This window comes from Podarcis melisellensis (genome assembly GCF_964234715.1).
Source record: "Podarcis melisellensis genome assembly, chromosome: 2".
Lineage (NCBI taxonomy): Eukaryota > Metazoa > Chordata > Lepidosauria > Squamata > Lacertidae > Podarcis > Podarcis melisellensis.
In genome coordinates, this window is record NC_138529.1 from 100,111,299 (window position 1) to 100,129,008 (window position 17,710).

The window sequence follows — 17,710 nt, forward strand, 5'->3', positions numbered from 1 at the left end:
AATCTTTTTAGTTTTCTATTGTTAAACTTCCAAGAAGTTCAGTTGGGGGAAAATACTGGTCTAAGAGACAAGTTACTTTTTCTGGAGCATTTACATAATAGCAAAAGTATTTCATACAGAAAAAAGCCTAGTCACCCTTAGCCTGGTAAATAAGATCACAAACTGGTATAAATGTAAGTTACAGATAGGTAGCCGTGTTGGTCTGCCATAGTCAAAACAAAAAAAAATCCTTCTAGTAGCACCTTAAAGACCAACTAAGTTAGTTCTTGGTATGAGCTTTCGTGTGCATGCACACTTCTTCTGAAGTGGTATAAATGTAAAAAAGCCTAGGAAATTATTTCAGATTCTTAGCCACAGGTGTCAAACTTTTTGGTGTTTTTTCTCTTTCTCCTAACTTGTAAGAGGCAGGATTTTGTCTGAAATAAATACTTACATTTCTTCATGTCTTTTAGCAAGTTGAACTTCTTGTGCTAAATAGGATGCCATCTTTAGTCATATGACTAATGCCTCGGTTTTACCACTCTGTCAATGAAGAAAAAGAAGCTAAAATTGTTTCTTTAAATATACAGAGCTACTTCTAGGGAAATCTATTAAAATACAGTGATAAAGCTAAATATAACACAGAATTAGTGGCTACATAACTGCCTTTTAAAAAGTGCAATCTGATTCATGAACATTCTCAGGATCGTAATATTGCCGGGGTGTATGGGGTGTTAGGGGAGGGTTAGCTCCTCTGGTGGAGTACACGTTAAGGTCCTTCTCAGGTGTTTTGTCCACCTTTGGTCTCCACCCTACATTCAGCTCTCACCTGTTGGCTCCTAGAAGCTGTCAGAATGCAGCTGCGACCACACCCTGGGAACAGCTTTGACTGGCCAGCTAAACCAAGTGAGGGTAGTCAATGGGTCTCAAACCCTTGGTGAATTAGGGACTTCCCCTGCATGCAAATACAGACTCCAGAGGACTGGGTGGAAGAGACCAATGGTAGTTCCAGTGGTCAAGAAGGCAGTTGCTGCACACGCTGCAGAGGGGCAGATGGGGCTCGTCAACCTGAGAAGCCCATCTAGGAAAAAGAAAACTAGATCCTAAACCCCCGCTGCCTTGTGGGATATCTTCAGGAGAAGACAAGACCAAGGAGTAAACACTATACAAATCCAGAGTGGAATCCCTAAGATGGTTGGATGGCACCTTGTATGCCTCCATCTGGCAACGGCTGCAGCCAAGCTGGTGCCAAAAGTGTCGCTTTCCTTTGGATCACATCTGTGAGGTTTGGGGGGTGTCTTGTTGTATGGGCAGCCCAATCCCTCCATACATACTGCACAGACATGTGCCCCAGGGAAGTCACTTCGGTGATGCTAATGCAGCTAATGACTTCACCCCAGAAAGTGAACGCCATTGTCTTGAAACAGACAGACGTCGACAACAATACTGCTGGGCTGTATTTATGTTAAAGGCACATATTGCTAACCAGTTCAGCAAAACTGGACTTCTTGAACAAATGTTTCAGATGTTGGAACGGGCACCAACTTACTACAGTGGTGCCCTGCAAGACAAATGCCTCGCAAGACGGAAAACCCACTAGACGAAAGGGTTTTCCGTTTTGGAGGTGCTTCGCAAAACGAATTTCTTATGGGATTGCTTCACAAGACGAAAATGTCTTGCGAGTACCTGCAGGGTTTTTTCCTCCCCCCCCTTTTCCCCAAGCCGCTAAGCCGCTTAACAGCTGATCCGCTAAGCCGTTTAACAGCTGATCCGCTAAGCCGCTTGACAGCTGATCCGCTAAGCCGCTTAACAGCTGATCCGCTAAGCCGCTTAACAGCTGATCCGCTAAGGCGCTTATCAGCTGATCCGCTAAGCCGCTTAACAGCTGATCCGCTAACCTGCTAATAGCGCTAATCCTCTAAGCCACTAATGGGCTTGCTTCGCAAGACGAAGAAACCGCAAGACGAAGAGACTCACGGAACCGATTCTTTTTGTCTTGCGAGGCACCACTGTATTAACAATTTAGTGGAACAGACCCCCAATGAGAAGAGGTTGACTCTCATTCCTTTGATGTTTTTAAGCAGAGGTTAGATGGTCATCTGTCATGTATGATCTGGTTGAGATTCCTGCATTACAGGGGGTTGGACTAGATGACCCTTAAGTTTCTTCCAAGTCTACAATTCTATGTTTCTATGATAATCAGGTGCTCAACTCTCCTCTCACCCACAACATTATATTTAAGGTTTCACATCCTATGTTCCCTCCCAGGTGTACAACAGGGAAATAGAGCTCTGTCCTTAAGTAAATGAGGAATTTGAACCTGGGCTTTCTGATCCAAGTCCAGCATTTTAGCCATTGTCCCACAATGTTTCCTTTTTGAAAACTGTGCGCTCCTCCACAACATAACTCCTGGGCAGGAACACTCATACAGCCTTTGCTTGTTTGCTTGAAAGGCAAACATCAATAAGTGTTCCTTGTTCAGGTAGTGGTAGCTTTTATGGGAAGGATGTTTAGGTAGATCTTATGAATCCCTAAAAACAAACACATCTGAAACTGGGCATTAACCCAAGCTTTGCTCTTTTGCAACTTACTTCAATCCCACTCACAATGTATAGACAAGACTTTTTAAAATGCACCTTTCATTTTTAGAGAAGCTGCTTTCTCTCTCTCCTTCCCTTTTTGAGGTTTGGGGGTGGGCAAAAAGAAAAAGAGAAGCACAGATGTTACCTCCACAGCAAGATACCCTCCTTGTTATATATGAACATAATATTATGGAAGTCCTGCAGAAAACACACTTGGGACATGCACCCCAATCCAACTGCATTTTAAAAAAAGGAATTTACATATGATTAGTTGTACCCGAACAAATAGGCATGCACATTCATATGTACTTCCTATCAAATCAATGCAGCACAGATAAGAGCATTCATATTGATGTACCGGTACATTCTGACAAACAAGAATCTGTATTGCTTTGTCTGTGGCATGGCAGAAGCAGAGGAGGGGCACCCCAGGAACTCTTTCACACAACCCATAGTTTGTTTTAAACTGTGGCTGAATGTGACACGTGGACCAGGTGAATATTAGTTAATATTGCATGGTTCCTCAGATATATTTGGTGTTATTTCATAGTTAACCTGAGATGCCTCTATTCTGAAGAGCAGACTCAACACACAGTCATTTATCAGATTTTTTTTTTAACTGTATTTACTTTGGAGAAGCAAAGAAAGCATGTCAACATCACTTTGCTGCATGCCTGAACATGTTGAGTTCATTTGGGTATGTACATGAGTGTGGCAATGTTAATGTCATGCACATGCTTGAATGCACTTAAACTATTTCAGTGCAAGTCATTCAATCCTGGAGCAGTCTAGGTAATTCTGGAGCATGCCTGAATATAGCAGAAGACTTTTTCTGATCCCTTGTCCTTTCTGCCTCAGTTTATGAGACTAGATCATAACATAGAATGTTGGCATGGAGCATATAACCACCAGCTCTAGAAACCATCAACAGCTCCATCAACCATCCGCCCCATATTCTCTGGAACAACTTAAGGCCTGTATGTCTTGAAGGAAAGCAGAAGTGAGGAAATCCAGGCCAGGGAGCTGGTGGCATTAGCTCCTGACGTCAGCCTCACAATATCTGTTCAGAATATTTGTACCATTCATTAATATTTTAAATTTTAATTGGATGCCTTGGCAGAAAGACAGTACAGAATTGCAACAAATGAATAAATAATATATTAATAGTGATCTTAGTTTCCTTACATAGTCAAAGTAGCACCATCTACACACAAGGTGAAGTTATAAGGAGGCTTGGTGGAATCCAAAGGTTTATTGAATGAATGAATGAATGAATAGGGGGGACTCCCGGGGGAGGGGAGAAACCCTAAAGCAGCCAAAAATGAGGTCTGAGTATGTAATGCTGACTGACCTGTTTTTCTTTGGTGAGGGAAAAGGGAAAATGAATTGTATGAGAGAGAAAATAAAAGCACACCATGATGCAACATTTTGTTGTAGGTTCCACTTTCTTCTCTGATGTTTAGAGATCTATCTCGCACAAAACGTGGATGTTCATTTTTCTACTCCGAGTCTTGTCAAAATGGGGCTTTAGAGCTCACTCACTTTCATTGGTTAAGGAGACATTCCAACAGCAATTTCTCCAGCGCAGCCCCTCCTTGTGCGCCCTTCTATCTTTCTCACTGTAATGGGCAAGAACCGGACTTCGCTTCATACTGAAGGAGGAGGAATGCAGCTGTAAAGTACATCGCTAGGAAAGTTCTCCCTCCAACTTAGGCTTAGGATATATATTAAGCTTTGACTTAAGTAGCTGGATATAACATTTATACGCACAGAGACAAAGAAACCTACCAAGATGTATTCACCACCCTGTTGTGAACGGTCACTATGCTAATCTTGTAACACTTCTGAGCTTCGCACAGGGATGGCAAGCCTGAACCTCTTGCACTGCATGGCCTTTTGGCTTATTTACAACCTTGTGCTGTTATGAAAGAACATGCTGCTGCTGCAACCTTGCTGACATTGTAGCACCTCTGCTTGTGGTTAACGCTTAGCTGGAATGAAATATTCAACGCAGCAATAGAGAAATTAAAATATTAATTTATTTGTCAGACAAATAAATGAGAGGCACAGTGGTATATGGTTACCAAGCTCTGGCCTGGCCTCCTGCCATTCTGGCCAGCACTTATATTCCCTTAATCCAGCCCCCTTTGCTCCTCCTGTGGCTGCCTCTGTCCAATCAGCCTGGTTGGAATTCCTATTGGCTGTTTGGTAGAACCAATCACAAAAGATACACCCACAAAAGATACACCCATTTCCTTGCCCTTATAAGGGAGACAAAGAGCTATATATATGACATATAAGTAATAATATATCTTACATGGAATCTTAATTACCAGCTCACCTCTTGCCCTATTGCCTTCTAAAACAAATGTTTAATCTTACATTTTTATGTTCAACAGATGTCAAGGATCTTGAGTTCACATCAACATTGAAAGATTTCCTTCATTTAAGGTTTCTAAACAAATGCCTGACAACTATATATCAAGAGTGCTTGGATGGCGTCTTCTGTCTGGCAGGGGGGCTAGGCTGGTGGCTGACTTAATTTCAGGATAAATACAACTCTTACAACCATATGAAATAAGAATCTAGCATTCCTTAAATCCTTTGCATAATTACATTTAAGCCAATATATTTAAGCTAATATATTTCATACATTATCATAGGTAGCCTCTTAAAAGAATAAAGCTTCTCAAAGTAAAAAGGAAGGAACTCAGTAAAAAACAGCTTTTAAAAGAAGCCTCTTTAGTTTACACTCCTCCTTTCACCCCCCTTTCCAGCCTAAAAATAAAGTAGAAAGAAGCTTCTTCTCCAGCCAAGCCAGTTGCCTTTCCCCAACATTTTATTGCCCTTTTTAACTCTCTCAGTTTGAGAAAGAAACAGCTTTAGAAGATTTCCTAAAAATGTTCTCTTTTTTCTGTCAGCTAAATGTTTTTCCCATTTGCTTCTGGCCTTAGAGAATTCAGCTCAAGGTTTAACGTGAGGCCCATTGGTATCATTTTACTTATTTACCCATTCTTAATAGTGTTTTTTCAGCCTTGGGGCAGCATATGTAATTCTCCCTTTTTATGACTTTGAGAATTGTTTTTTCTACCATAAATCAATGGGGCCCTCTTGTCTTAGGAGAAAACCTCTTGCCAAGGTTTTTTCTGCCTGGCATGAAACATTTTGAAAATCTAAGCCCATTTAATTTAGGAACCTGATCAAGATATAAGCCAATATAAGTCTTGATTAAAAATGCAGTCTATATTCAGATGCCACATTCCCCCCTTTCAAGCTCAAGGACCTTCATCCCAAGTGTCCTTGATAGCTTGACCTTCATCATATTCCTGAGGTAAAGCTCTGTATAGGGCCATGATATGAGGTAGAGTTTCATTTGAAACCATCTTGCTAATTGTACTTCTAAAACATGAAATGATACATGGCATCATACATAAAACCATTACCACTACTGTCAAGAAAAACAAGCAAGACAATAGTATCCCTTTAAGTCCTGTGACATTAGGTAACCAATTGGTGAGCCATCCCATATCCCATCCTTCCCATGTTTGTACTGGGACATGTGCTATATTCTCCATCTTTGTAGCCAACACACGGATTGCCTCACCATTATCTGAAATGTTAAAGCAACAGGCATTCCCTGTCAAGTTCAAGACTCCACATAAGCCTCCCTGCCTGGCAAGTACATAATCCATTCCCATTTTCAGCTGCAAAATGGCGGCTCTACTTTCATCCAACTGTTGTGCAATAAGTCTCAAACTCTGGGCCGTTGCATTGGTTACAAGTTCCACTACTGCTTGCAATCGAATTATTCTATTTAGATTATAAATAGGATCCCGTGCCCCTTGTATGAGCTCACCAGGATTCCAGGAGGCAGGATCATAATAGGCTATAATGCGCTCTGGCGGCCAATCATCAGTACCGCTCCAACTTTGGGTACTTCCTCCTGCTATATGAGAAATATCAGCGTTTCTTCGTGTACGCTTGGCCGAACTAGTGGGCATAATCCACATTGGTGGTAATACCCAACCCAAGAAACAAGTCCCACTCCATTTGGAAGGGAGTTTCTTGTATGCCCATTCTCCACATATCCACCACAACCATCGGGTCTGAGGTTTTTGGTACGTGGAGTGCATAAGGCGAAATATCAAAAGGGGTAGAGAGTTCACAGTGCAGTATGTTAGATTGCCTTTTTCTGTCACAGTTATGTTCCACACCACTTTCCATGCATGAATAAAAGGAGGTGCACAGGGCAAGGTATTCCGAGTTCGATACGTAGTACCGTTTGCCCAGGTTTGACTATTCTTAATATAATCCCAAGTATAGTGACAATGAGAAGAGCCTATCATGGTAGGATCAGCTGCATCTGATGATTTATGCACACAGATTTCCCCTTGCACAGGTATAACTCGTATTGGTTTAGTTGAGTTCCATCCGGGGAAATTCTGTACTTCTGTTTGGTGTGGCATTTCGCTTACCATACCAATGGCACTTAATGGTATTGGTAATAAGGGCATACCTCCCTCTGAATCATCTGGCCCAAGAGAGCAAACAAGGCAATTAGTCCTATTTGCAACATTGGCTACCATCTCAGCTAAGCCTACCCACATATTGTGGTCATGGCGGAATCCATATTTAGCAAATTTGGTCAGATTCATGGACCCTTCCCCTTCCCAAGGGATCAGGATTAATAATGAAATCATGTTGATGTCTAGCATATGCATTCCTTCCACAAAAGATTACCTTATTGTGATAGCAAATAATTATTAGCCCCAATATAATTCCCCCAATGACAGAAATGGGGAACCACCAAGACCAAAACATATATCCCGAGGATCCCCAATGAGTAATATCACTTATAATTGTTCCACAAGGGGGCAGTCAATCGATTGTATAAGAGAATCTTCCCGTTCACAATCGCTGGTTTAGACGCTCCTCAAGCTTCAGGCGTGCGCAGGTCAGCCAGCTTCCAGGTTGTGGCTGCAGCAGGCCGGTCGTCAAATGTTGCCCGTGACCTAGCCCGTTCCCGGTAGGGCTAGATACAGGGGTTTTTGGAGAGAGTTAGTTTTAAAGGATTAGAGGGGTCACCTTTGCATGTCCAACTGCCTTCGGACTTCTTCAAACGAGAGTGATGAATCCAGGGGGTCACCTCAGCTACCTTCACCGCTGTTGGAGTAGAGAGCAAGACGGTGTAAGGTCCACGCCATTTAGGTGCAAGTGGATCGCGTTTCCACTCTTTCACCCATACGCTATCGCCAGCCTGGAACTGATGAATCGGCTCAGCAATGCTGCACGGCGTGCGTTCGAGGGCCCACCTGTTAAGAGAAACAAAAACACGGGAGAGAGATTGCACTTGTCCCTGTGTCACATGGTCTCCTATTTGTTTAAGGTCAGCTGGAATATCCTGAACAAAGGAGGGCGGTCTCCCATACAGGAGCTCAAAAGGTGACAACTTAAGTCTTTTTGTGGGTGCACACCGAACACGAAACAGTGTTATGGGTAACACATCTACCCATCCCAATCCCGTTTCCTGGGTTAATTTTGCCAATTGGGTTTTCAGAGTCCGATTCATTCTTTCAGTTTTCCCTGAACTCTGAGGCCTATATGCTGCATGCAGTCTCCATTTTACTTGTAGGACTCGACATACATCTTGTACTACTTGATCAATGAACGCTGGCCCATTATCACTTCCAATGCATCTAGGTAATCCAAACCTTGGGATCAATTCAGTGAGGAGTCTCTTAGTTACCTCTCGTGCTTTTTCAGTTCGGGTGGGAAAAGCTTCAACCCATCCGGTAAGAGTATCTACAAACACAAGGAGATACTTGAATCCCTTAGAAGGGACCAGCTCTGTGAAGTCCACAATTAGGCTTTCCATGGGGACGTATCCCACATGCTGAATTCCAGGAGGTTGTACCGGTCCCTGCCTGGGATTGTTTTTAGCACAAAGAACACATTTCTGTGAAATGCAAGTTGCTAATTGTGATAGGTTAATAATATACAACTTCCGACTGAGACTCTCTCTGGTTGCAGTACCGCCAAGGTGAGTAGATTCATGATAATTTCTTACAATTGTGCCTGCTAGATGATGAGGTACATAAATCCTATTGTCCGGCAGGATCATCCAACCGTCCTTCACAACCGCTCCTTCCTGTTCAGCCCACTTCCTCTCTTCTGGGGTATAGTGAGGTTTAACTTCTTCTGGAACTACCTCTGGTATGAGGGCTGCTATAAATCCTCCCACAGGCTTTTGGGCTGCCTCTCGGGCTGCTTTGTCAGCAGCATGATTTCCTCTGGTTATTGGATCCCTTCCTCGTCCATGACCTTTGCAGTGCATTACAGCAATCTGTACTGGAGCCCATACTGCTTCTAACAGGATTTCTACTTCAGGTCCATATTTCAAGGCCTTCCCGTGGGCTCCGATTAGACCTCTTTCTTTCCATAGAGCTCCATGTGCATGCAGGGTTAAGAAGGCATATTTAGAATCAGTATAGATGTTTGCCTTACATCCAGCTGCCAACTGCAGAGCTCTAGTTAAGCCTATAAGTTCAGCTTTTTGTGCTGAGGTGCCAGCAGGCAAAGCTTCAGCTTCCACAACTTCCTCATTGGTGACCACAGCATATCCTGCTCGTCTGGCACCTTCATGCAGGTAACTGCTACCATCCGTATAATATACAACATCTGGATTTTTCAATGGCTCATCTTTCAGATCAGGTCTACTGGAATAAACTTCATCCATTATTTGGAGACAATCATGTGATTCTTCATCATCTACCTCTGGTAGGGGCAGCAAAGTCGCTGGATTGAGCATATTCACTACTCGTAGATGAATCCTGGGATTTTCACACAATAGGCCTTGGTATCTAGCCATCCTTGGGTTCGTTAGCCAATAACTACCCTTATATTCCATGAGTGTCAGAACAGCATGAGGTACATTCACATACATCGTCTGGCCAAAGGTAAATTTATCAGCTTCTTTGACAAGGCTCGCAGTGGCCGCTACTGCCCTTAGGCATGGAGGCCATCCTTTTGCTACTGAGTCCAATTGTTTAGACAAATAAGCTACTGGACGGTTCCAACTTCCTAGTCTCTGGGTCAGGACTGCCGCTGCAATCCCATTCTGTTCATGTACATACAGCTGAAAGGGTTTTTCCGAATTAGGCAATCCAAGGGCTGGTGCCTCCATAAGTCGTTGTTTGATAACTAAAAAGGCTTGTTTCTGCTCAGGTCCCCATACGAATGGGTCCTTTTCTGCACCTCGAGTGCTTTCATGTAAGGGCTTGGCCAGACTGCTGAAATCAGGTATCCATAGTCTACAAAACCCTGCTGTTCCCAGGAATCCTCTAAGTTGTTTTCTTGTGGTAGGTTCCTTGATAAGGCAAATAGCTTCTTTCCTCTCTGGTCTCAATGCTCGTTGTTGGTGTGAGATGTCAAAGCCCAAATATTTGACCTTTTCTAAACATAACTGTGCCTTTTTCTGGGAAACTCGGTAGCCAGCTTCCCAGAGCAAGTGGAGCAGTTCCTCTGTCCCTTCTTTACAGGTATCAAAATCCTTTGCCGCTAATATAAGGTCATCTACATATTGCAGTACCACCTTTTCTCCCGGTATTGAGGGGTAACTTGTTAGATCCCTCGCCAAGGCAGTGCCAAATAAAGTTGGGGAATTTTTGAATCCTTGGGGCAATCTTGTCCAGGTTAGCTGGCCTTTTGTTCCTGTTAAAGGGTCTTCCCACTGGAAGGCAAATATAGGTTGGCTCTGTGGTGCCAGCCGGCAACAGAAGAATGCATCTTTCAAGTCCAATACAGTAAAAAATGTTGCTTCTGGTGGGATCAAACTCAGCAAGGTATATGGGTTTGGTACATTTGGGTGCAAGGTCTCGATAGCCTGGTTTACGAGCCTCAAGTCCTGCACTGGCCTGTATTCATCTGTCCCAGGTTTTCGAACAGGCAAAAGGGGTGTGTTCCATTCTGATTGGCAAGGCTTAAGCAGACCATATTTTAATAGGCGGTCCAAATGTTTCTGGATGCCCTCTGCTGCTCGCCGGGGTAAGGGATATTGCTTTACAGATACAGGGGTAGCCATAGGTTTTAGGGTTACTACAATTGGAGCTATATTCTTAGCCATTCCTGGTGGGCTATTTTCGGCCCATACTCCTGGTGGCACCTGTAGAGTTCGGAGGAGCTTGTTTAATTCTGTATCCAATGTGGGTTGGACTTGCAAGGCTGACATTAGGCGCCATGATTGTTCCTTAGGTACTGAGAGGGTAATTATTCCTGCTGCTTTTGATGGCAGTTTCATTTCTGGACCTCGAGGAGTGAAGGTGATTTGGGCCTGCAATTTGGACAGCATATCTCTGCCTAAGAGAGGTATTGGACACTCAGGTATATACAAAAACTGATGGGTTAAACGATGTCCCCCAATCTGGCATTCCAAAGGTTGGAGGAAAGACCTCTTAGCTGACTGTCCAGTGGCACTTTTAATGACTACACTTTTGGATGCCTTTTTCTGCAATAGTTCTGGGAGTACTGAGTATTCAGCCCCAGTATCAATCATAAAGTCTATTAAATGGCTCCCTAATTGAATCGTGACCGTGGGCTCCTGGAAGCCTAACTTTATGGAGTCCGGTCGTTCCTAGTCTTGGGTAAAATCCTCTTCTGCCAGTCCAATAAAATTGTCTCTACTCCGTCCCTGTCCTGGTCTCTGATATCTTCCATCTCGGATCATTCCCCGTCCCCGTCCCTGGTTTCTTGGGCCGGAGCCTGGGCCTGGGCCTGGGCGTACTTCTTCCAACCTCAAGGGTTCAGGACACTCCCGCTTCCAGTGACCCTCCTTCTTGCAATTTGCACATTGATTCCTTCCCAATGGTGGATTCCTTCCTCGCCCTCTCCCTCCATTTAAGGGGCGGTGGTCTTGCTTCACTGCTGTGGCTAGCATCACCATCTTTTCCTTCTGCCACTTCTTCTTCTCTTGTTTCTCAGCCTCATCCCTATTCCGATAAACTCGGCGTGCAATGGCCATAATTTGGCTCATCAGCATCCCTTCCCATCCTTCTGATTTCTGAATTTTCTTACGAATGTCAGAAGCACACTGGGCCACAAATGTAGCCGTAATCATTCTGCTGTTTTCAGGGGCTTCAGGGTCAAAAGGAGTCCATATACGATAGGCTTCCTGCAGCCTCTCTAAAAAGTCTCCCGGACTCTCATTTGGTTTCTGTTCTACTTCTGAAACTTTAGACATATTAGTGGGCTTCTGACATGCCCTGCGGATACCTTGCACAAGCGTCTGGCGGTAGGTGGTAAGTCTGGTCAGGTGAATTGCATTGTTTGGATCCCAATTAGGATCTTCCAAGGGAAAGTTGTCTTGGAGATGACGGTCAATATTAAAAATATTTCCCACTCTGGCCTGCTCACGCAAATATATCTGTGCCTTTTCAATTATGTCTCTCCTTTCCTCAGTGGTGAAAAGAGTATTTAGGAGCTGGCGACAATCTGTCCAAGTAGGGCTATGAGTATTTACTATTGAAGTCACCAAGTCCATCATAGCCTGAGGTTTTTCTGCAAAAGATGGGGTGTGTGTTTTCCAATTCATCAGATCCGTAGTTGTGAATGGAATGTACTGCAGGGTCGAAGTTCGAGGTGGCCGTGGTCCGGGTTGCCCGTTAACCAGCGCAGGCTCCTCAAGTGCATCAAATACTCTTCTAAGAGGGGCTACTACGTGACCTTTCTCTTCACTTTGCTCTAGGGGCCTCAAATCATAAGGGATGGTATCTGTTCCAAGGCGTTCTTTTAGCAGCTTTATACGCCTGGCTGTATTGCTTGCTGACCGATCAAGGTCTCCCTGTAACTTCTGTAATATTTCTCTAGGACTTGGATGTACAGGGGTTTGGGGTGGGCAATCAGTTGTTCCACTAAAGGAGACTTTAGATGGAGGTCTATTAGGAGTCACAGGTGGAATAACCACTTCTGCTTGGGCTTTATTATAGGACTCCAATGCCTCCTGAAGATATTTATCATAATCTATCAAGGAATCAAGCTCTGTGACTCCACCCCCATTATTCATTCCACTTTCTTGCCTCGGGGTTACAACTGGTGGAGTGTTTGGATTAGGCTCCCTTCGATGTGGAGCATAGGGGGGAGGTGGAAGCACCTCTTCCTCTGGTCCCTCAAAAATGGGTTTAAGTTTATTTGGCAAGATTCCTTTCCTAGCTTCAGCTTTTACAGCCAATAATTTGCATCGTTGGACTTTGCATTCCCTTATCCATGGAGGATTTTTATTTAATGTGCTCAGCCAGGAATCTATATATGGAAATTGTTCTGGGCACCCTCCAGTTTCTTTGGCGATATCAGACCAAAGTTTGCTTACTAAATTTATATCAAAGGTTCCCTGGGATGGCCATTCAGTATTTTGTTTTGGCCATTCTAGTTCACATAACGTTCTCAAGCGCTCTGGCGTCATTTTGACTCCATATGCCCCTGAGAAGGCTTTCTTAAAATTATTTAACATACACTCAAGAGGTGTATTTTCCCCCTTTGAACCCCCAACTCCCATTGTATGGCCCTGTGAAGTATCCACTCAGTCACTCACAGACACGCTTTGTGGGTTTCCTTGCCTAGTGAAGTCGCCTTACTAGGAACCGAAGTACTGCCCACTCCACACTCAGGTCAGCTACAGATTGCTCTGTACTTTCTCACACATACAATGCGCTGGATACTTCACCACACTCTACCTCCCAATTTTCCCTTTTCCTCCACCAGACCACCATCTGATGTACCCAACCACCTAGCGTACTCAGTTTCCCCTTACTGAGACGCAGAAGTTTGATCAAGACTTCTCTTCCTCCTAATTAATTGGAGGGCCAAAAATCCCTTTGTGCACTTACCCTTGGTTGATTCCCTGTTTCCCCCGGTTCCGTCGCCGCCAGTGAGCAGGGTATCAGACAGACGAGTCTTCTGCGTTCCCCCTGGAAAAATTTACCAGTGCGCGCTTTGGGTAAGCAGTTGTCCTCTCTCTTGTACCCTGCCCAGTAGGGCGAAGGGGCTGCGTTCCAGCAGACCACTTATCCGAGTCACGGCACCATAAAATGTAGCACCTCTGCTTGTGGTTAACGCTTAGCTGGAATGAAATATTCAACGCAGCAATAGAGAAATTAAAATATTAATTTATTTGTCAGACAAATAAATGAGAGGCACAGTGGTATATGGTTACCAAGCTCTGGCCTGGCCTCCTGCCATTCTGGCCAGCACTTATATTCCCTTAATCCAGCCCCCTTTGCTCCTCCTGTGGCTGCCTCTGTCCAATCAGCCTGGTTGGAATTCCTATTGGCTGTTTGGTAGAACCAATCACAAAAGATACACCCACAAAAGATACACCCATTTCCTTGCCCTTATAAGGGAGACAAAGAGCTATATATATGACATATAAGTAATAATATATCTTACATGGAATCTTAATTACCAGCTCACCTCTTGCCCTATTGCCTTCTAAAACAAATGTTTAATCTTACATTTTTATGTTCAACAGATGTCAAGGATCTTGAGTTCACATCAACATTGAAAGATTTCCTTCATTTAAGGTTTCTAAACAAATGCCTGACAACTATATATCAAGAGTGCTTGGATGGCGTCTTCTGTCTGGCAGGGGGGCTAGGCTGGTGGCTGACTTAATTTCAGGATAAATACAACTCTTACAACCATATGAAATAAGAATCTAGCATTCCTTAAATCCTTTGCATAATTACATTTAAGCCAATATATTTAAGCTAATATATTTCATACATTATCATAGGTAGCCTCTTAAAAGAATAAAGCTTCTCAAAGTAAAAAGGAAGGAACTCAGTAAAAAACAGCTTTTAAAAGAAGCCTCTTTAGTTTACACTCCTCCTTTCACCCCCCTTTCCAGCCTAAAAATAAAGTAGAAAGAAGCTTCTTCTCCAGCCAAGCCAGTTGCCTTTCCCCAACATTTTATTGCCCTTTTTAACTCTCTCAGTTTGAGAAAGAAACAGCTTTAGAAGATTTCCTAAAAATGTTCTCTTTTTTCTGTCAGCTAAATGTTTTTCCCATTTGCTTCTGGCCTTAGAGAATTCAGCTCAAGGTTTAACGTGAGGCCCATTGGTATCATTTTACTTATTTACCCATTCTTAATAGTGTTTTTTCAGCCTTGGGGCAGCATATGTAATTCTCCCTTTTTATGACTTTGAGAATTGTTTTTTCTACCATAAATCAATGGGGCCCTCTTGTCTTAGGAGAAAACCTCTTGCCAAGGTTTTTTCTGCCTGGCATGAAACATTTTGAAAATCTAAGCCCATTTAATTTAGGAACCTGATCAAGATATAAGCCAATATAAGTCTTGATTAAAAATGCAGTCTATATTCAGATGCCACAACATGTCTGTGTCTGGTAAAGGTAAAGGGACCCCTGACCATTAGGTCCAGTCGTGACCGACTCTGGGGTTGCGGTGCTCATCTCGCTTTATTGGCTGAGGGAGCCAGCGTACGGCTTCCGGGTCATGTGGCCAGCATGACTAAGCTGCTTCTGGTGAACCAGAGCAGCGCATGGAAACGCGGTTTACCTTCCCGCCGGAGCGGTACCTATTTATCTACTTGCACTTTGACTTGCTTTCGAACTGCTAGGTTGGCAGGAGCTGGGACCGATTCGAACTGCCACCTTCTGATTGGCAAGTCCTAGGCTCTGTGGTTTAACCCACAGCGCCACCTGGGAGACTGGCCTAGGAGTTCTATGGACACCCACCACCAAATACTGACAGGATGCAAATGCAATTTATACCAAAGCCATACACATGATGTATGTGTACCTTCCAGATGTTTGGCGCTCCAGTTCCCATCAACCCTGGCCAGCGCAGCTAGTGGCCAAGGATGATGGGAGCTGGGAGTCCCAAAACACCTGTAGGGCACCACGTTGCCTATCTCTGCAATACAGCATACAGCACGTTGAGCAGTCCTCAGGCAATGCACCTTGGGAGCTGGGTCAACGATCCTTGATATGAGAGCATGAGTTATTGGTTGCATGCATGTCCCTGGAGCTCCCTGAAATTCTTGCTCCATCGAACTTTGGTTCCTTCACCACCCCTGCTTCAGAAATCTGAACTCCGTCCTTTCAACTCCCGCCCTTTCAAGCCCTGTGCGGAGAATGCACCATTATGCGAGCGGAGGGGGGAGGAGAACGTTCATTCCAGGAGGAATGAACTACCAGAGAGGGAATGGGGAGGGGGGCGGGAGGAGGAGGAAGGGAGTGGGGACCAGGGCGGAAGAACCCAAGCATGGGAGATTGGAGGGGGGAGCTTGTGGACAGTACCAGTAAATGAAGGAAACAGGGGTCATATCTAACAAAAAGTGAGCAATGAGACTGTACCACAGCGTGAAGCGTAAAAAAAAAGAAAGCCTTAGGAGAGCTGTGAGGTGAAAGGAAGCTACCTCCATCGCGACCCGAATACAGCTAGCCGCAATCTTTTCCTCTCCCTCTCTCTCTCTTAACTTTTCTTCTCAGTCCATTGCTGCCGTTAGGAGACGCCCAACAACCGTTCCGCTCGACTAGCTGTTATCGCGATACCATAAAAAAAAGCGAGCGCGGGAGGGGGAGCAGTAAAAGAGGGCGACGGTTGAAACCGTTTGATTGGCCGTCTTCCTGTGAAAGGGGCGCGGCTACGCAAGTAGTGCACAGAACTGGCCCTTTTCCGCGCTCGGCGCGCGGTCGCAGTCGTAAGCGGACGAAGAAAGGGGGCGGAGCAAGTCGTTAGCGGCTCTGGGGAAGGAAACCGTTGGGGAAACCAGACTGGGGGGAGGGTCAGGTTACTCTGAGGTGATGGAGGAGGAGGAGGTTGCTTTCCCTCGCTCTGTTTTCTTCTTTCTCCTTCGGTGAGAGAACCCAGTACTTCGGGTTTCTTGCTTAGGAGGCAAAAAAAAGGTGCCGAAAAGGTGTGTTTACCGTATGTAATGGTACTTTATAGCTCAGTATTTTCTTTTATAAGTTTCATATAAATTCCACTCGTCCTCCAACCAGGAATTGCCATTTACACTTCTCCATCTCTAGTCTTGGGTCTCTCTTTTCTTGCCCAACAGAATCAGCAGCTTATTGGGACTTACGGTATGTCTGAGTAGACGTACTTCGGTTTGTGCTTACAAACTGCCAACCTCATAAGTAAGCAACAAGTGCAACCTTATGCAGGTCTAGTGAGGAGCAAGTCCCACTGTGTTCAGTGTGATTTACTCCCTCATAAGTGATATGGGAAGGCCTTTCTCCCCCTGCTGTTCACAATTTATAGCATGCTAAATACTTTATAAACATGCCAACTCAAACTACCCTATAGGAAGGATCCTGCTGAATTGTTACGTCTTGGGGGTCAAGTGAAATCTCTGGTCAGCAAGTGGCAGGGATTGATGGACCAAAGTTTGTACCGCTCACTTTTACAACTTTGCCACTTGTGCCAGCCAGAGTGGAGGGAAAACTGTGGTGCTGTGCTGGTGCAGTGAAGAGGTTGACTACTGCTGACAGGGGAGGTGATGGTATCTTCCACCTGCCCAATGTTTGGGCTGGCAGATTAGGCTACAGCTTGCCCACAGAGCTTTGCCTCTGATGACTGAGTCAGAGCTGTGCAGAAGGACACCTCTAGCATTGCAGATCAGGTGTTTGGGCTACTGTTTTACTGGTTTGACTTGTAAGCTGCTCTACTAATCCCTAGCCGCAGTTAGATCTGGTGCTTCAATAATATCATTATCAGAGATATGATTGCTCCTAAAAGGGAATAAGAAATGACTTCTCATGTCTTTCCCTCCTTTAGCAGTATGACATTCTTGCCTCCAGGGCAAAAACGGTGGAATATTCCTGACTGTGCTTTCATGCAGTAATGGCGAATAAGCTTTAAATAACTCATTAAAGCACAGTTTAAGCTACTGCCATAACAAAAGACACATTGATCAAGTAGAAATGAAAGGAATGCCACTCAACACTTTGGCATACCGTCTCCTGATATTTGGCTGGCTACCTTATAAAGTAATATTGTTAGGATTAATTGGGGGGGGGGGATCTGAAGATGACTTACACATTGTTTTATCCATGGTGGATAACCTCTTGGAAGCATCATTGTGGGAAATAGGCTCAAATTCTGCAGTTGGAACTGTCACTATAGGTGGGTGCTC

The 17,710-nt window shown here is 44.4% G+C and overlaps 1 protein-coding gene and 2 long non-coding RNA genes across 6 annotated transcripts in view; 1 reads left to right on the forward strand and 2 right to left on the reverse strand.

Annotated features, from left to right (window-relative positions):
* The window catches only part of CEP15 (centrosomal protein 15), a gene marked incomplete at its 5' end in the record, with an annotated part of 18,617 nt that extends 18,131 nt beyond the window's left edge, over window positions 1-486 (reverse strand). The window contains one exon of the mRNA XM_081903497.1: window positions 434-486. Within this exon, the coding sequence (XP_081759623.1) occupies window positions 434-486 (53 nt within the window). The remainder of the gene's footprint in view (window positions 1-433) is intronic.
* LOC309365281 lies at window positions 487-16,185 on the reverse strand. 3 transcript variants are annotated; one of them, XR_014165951.1, is made up of 4 exons: window positions 15,927-16,185; window positions 4,104-4,213; window positions 2,616-2,649; window positions 487-522 (listed from the first exon to the last, which is right to left on the reverse strand). It is a non-coding gene; the product is annotated as an uncharacterized lncRNA (long non-coding RNA). The 3 variants fall into 3 exon arrangements; XR_014165952.1 differs by having other exon boundaries at window positions 2,616-2,654; window positions 15,927-16,167; XR_014165953.1 differs by having other exon boundaries at window positions 2,616-2,654; window positions 15,989-16,166.
* Window positions 16,186-16,318: 133 nt separating this feature from the next.
* LOC309365297 overlaps window positions 16,319-17,710 on the forward strand; it is a 36,132-nt gene continuing 34,740 nt past the window's right edge. Inside the window, exon 1 of one of the 2 annotated variants that reach the window (XR_014165977.1) lies at window positions 16,319-16,442. This is a non-coding gene — a long non-coding RNA (uncharacterized lncRNA). The remainder of the gene's footprint in view (window positions 16,443-17,710) is intronic. The other variant, XR_014165978.1, reaches the window with a different exon arrangement.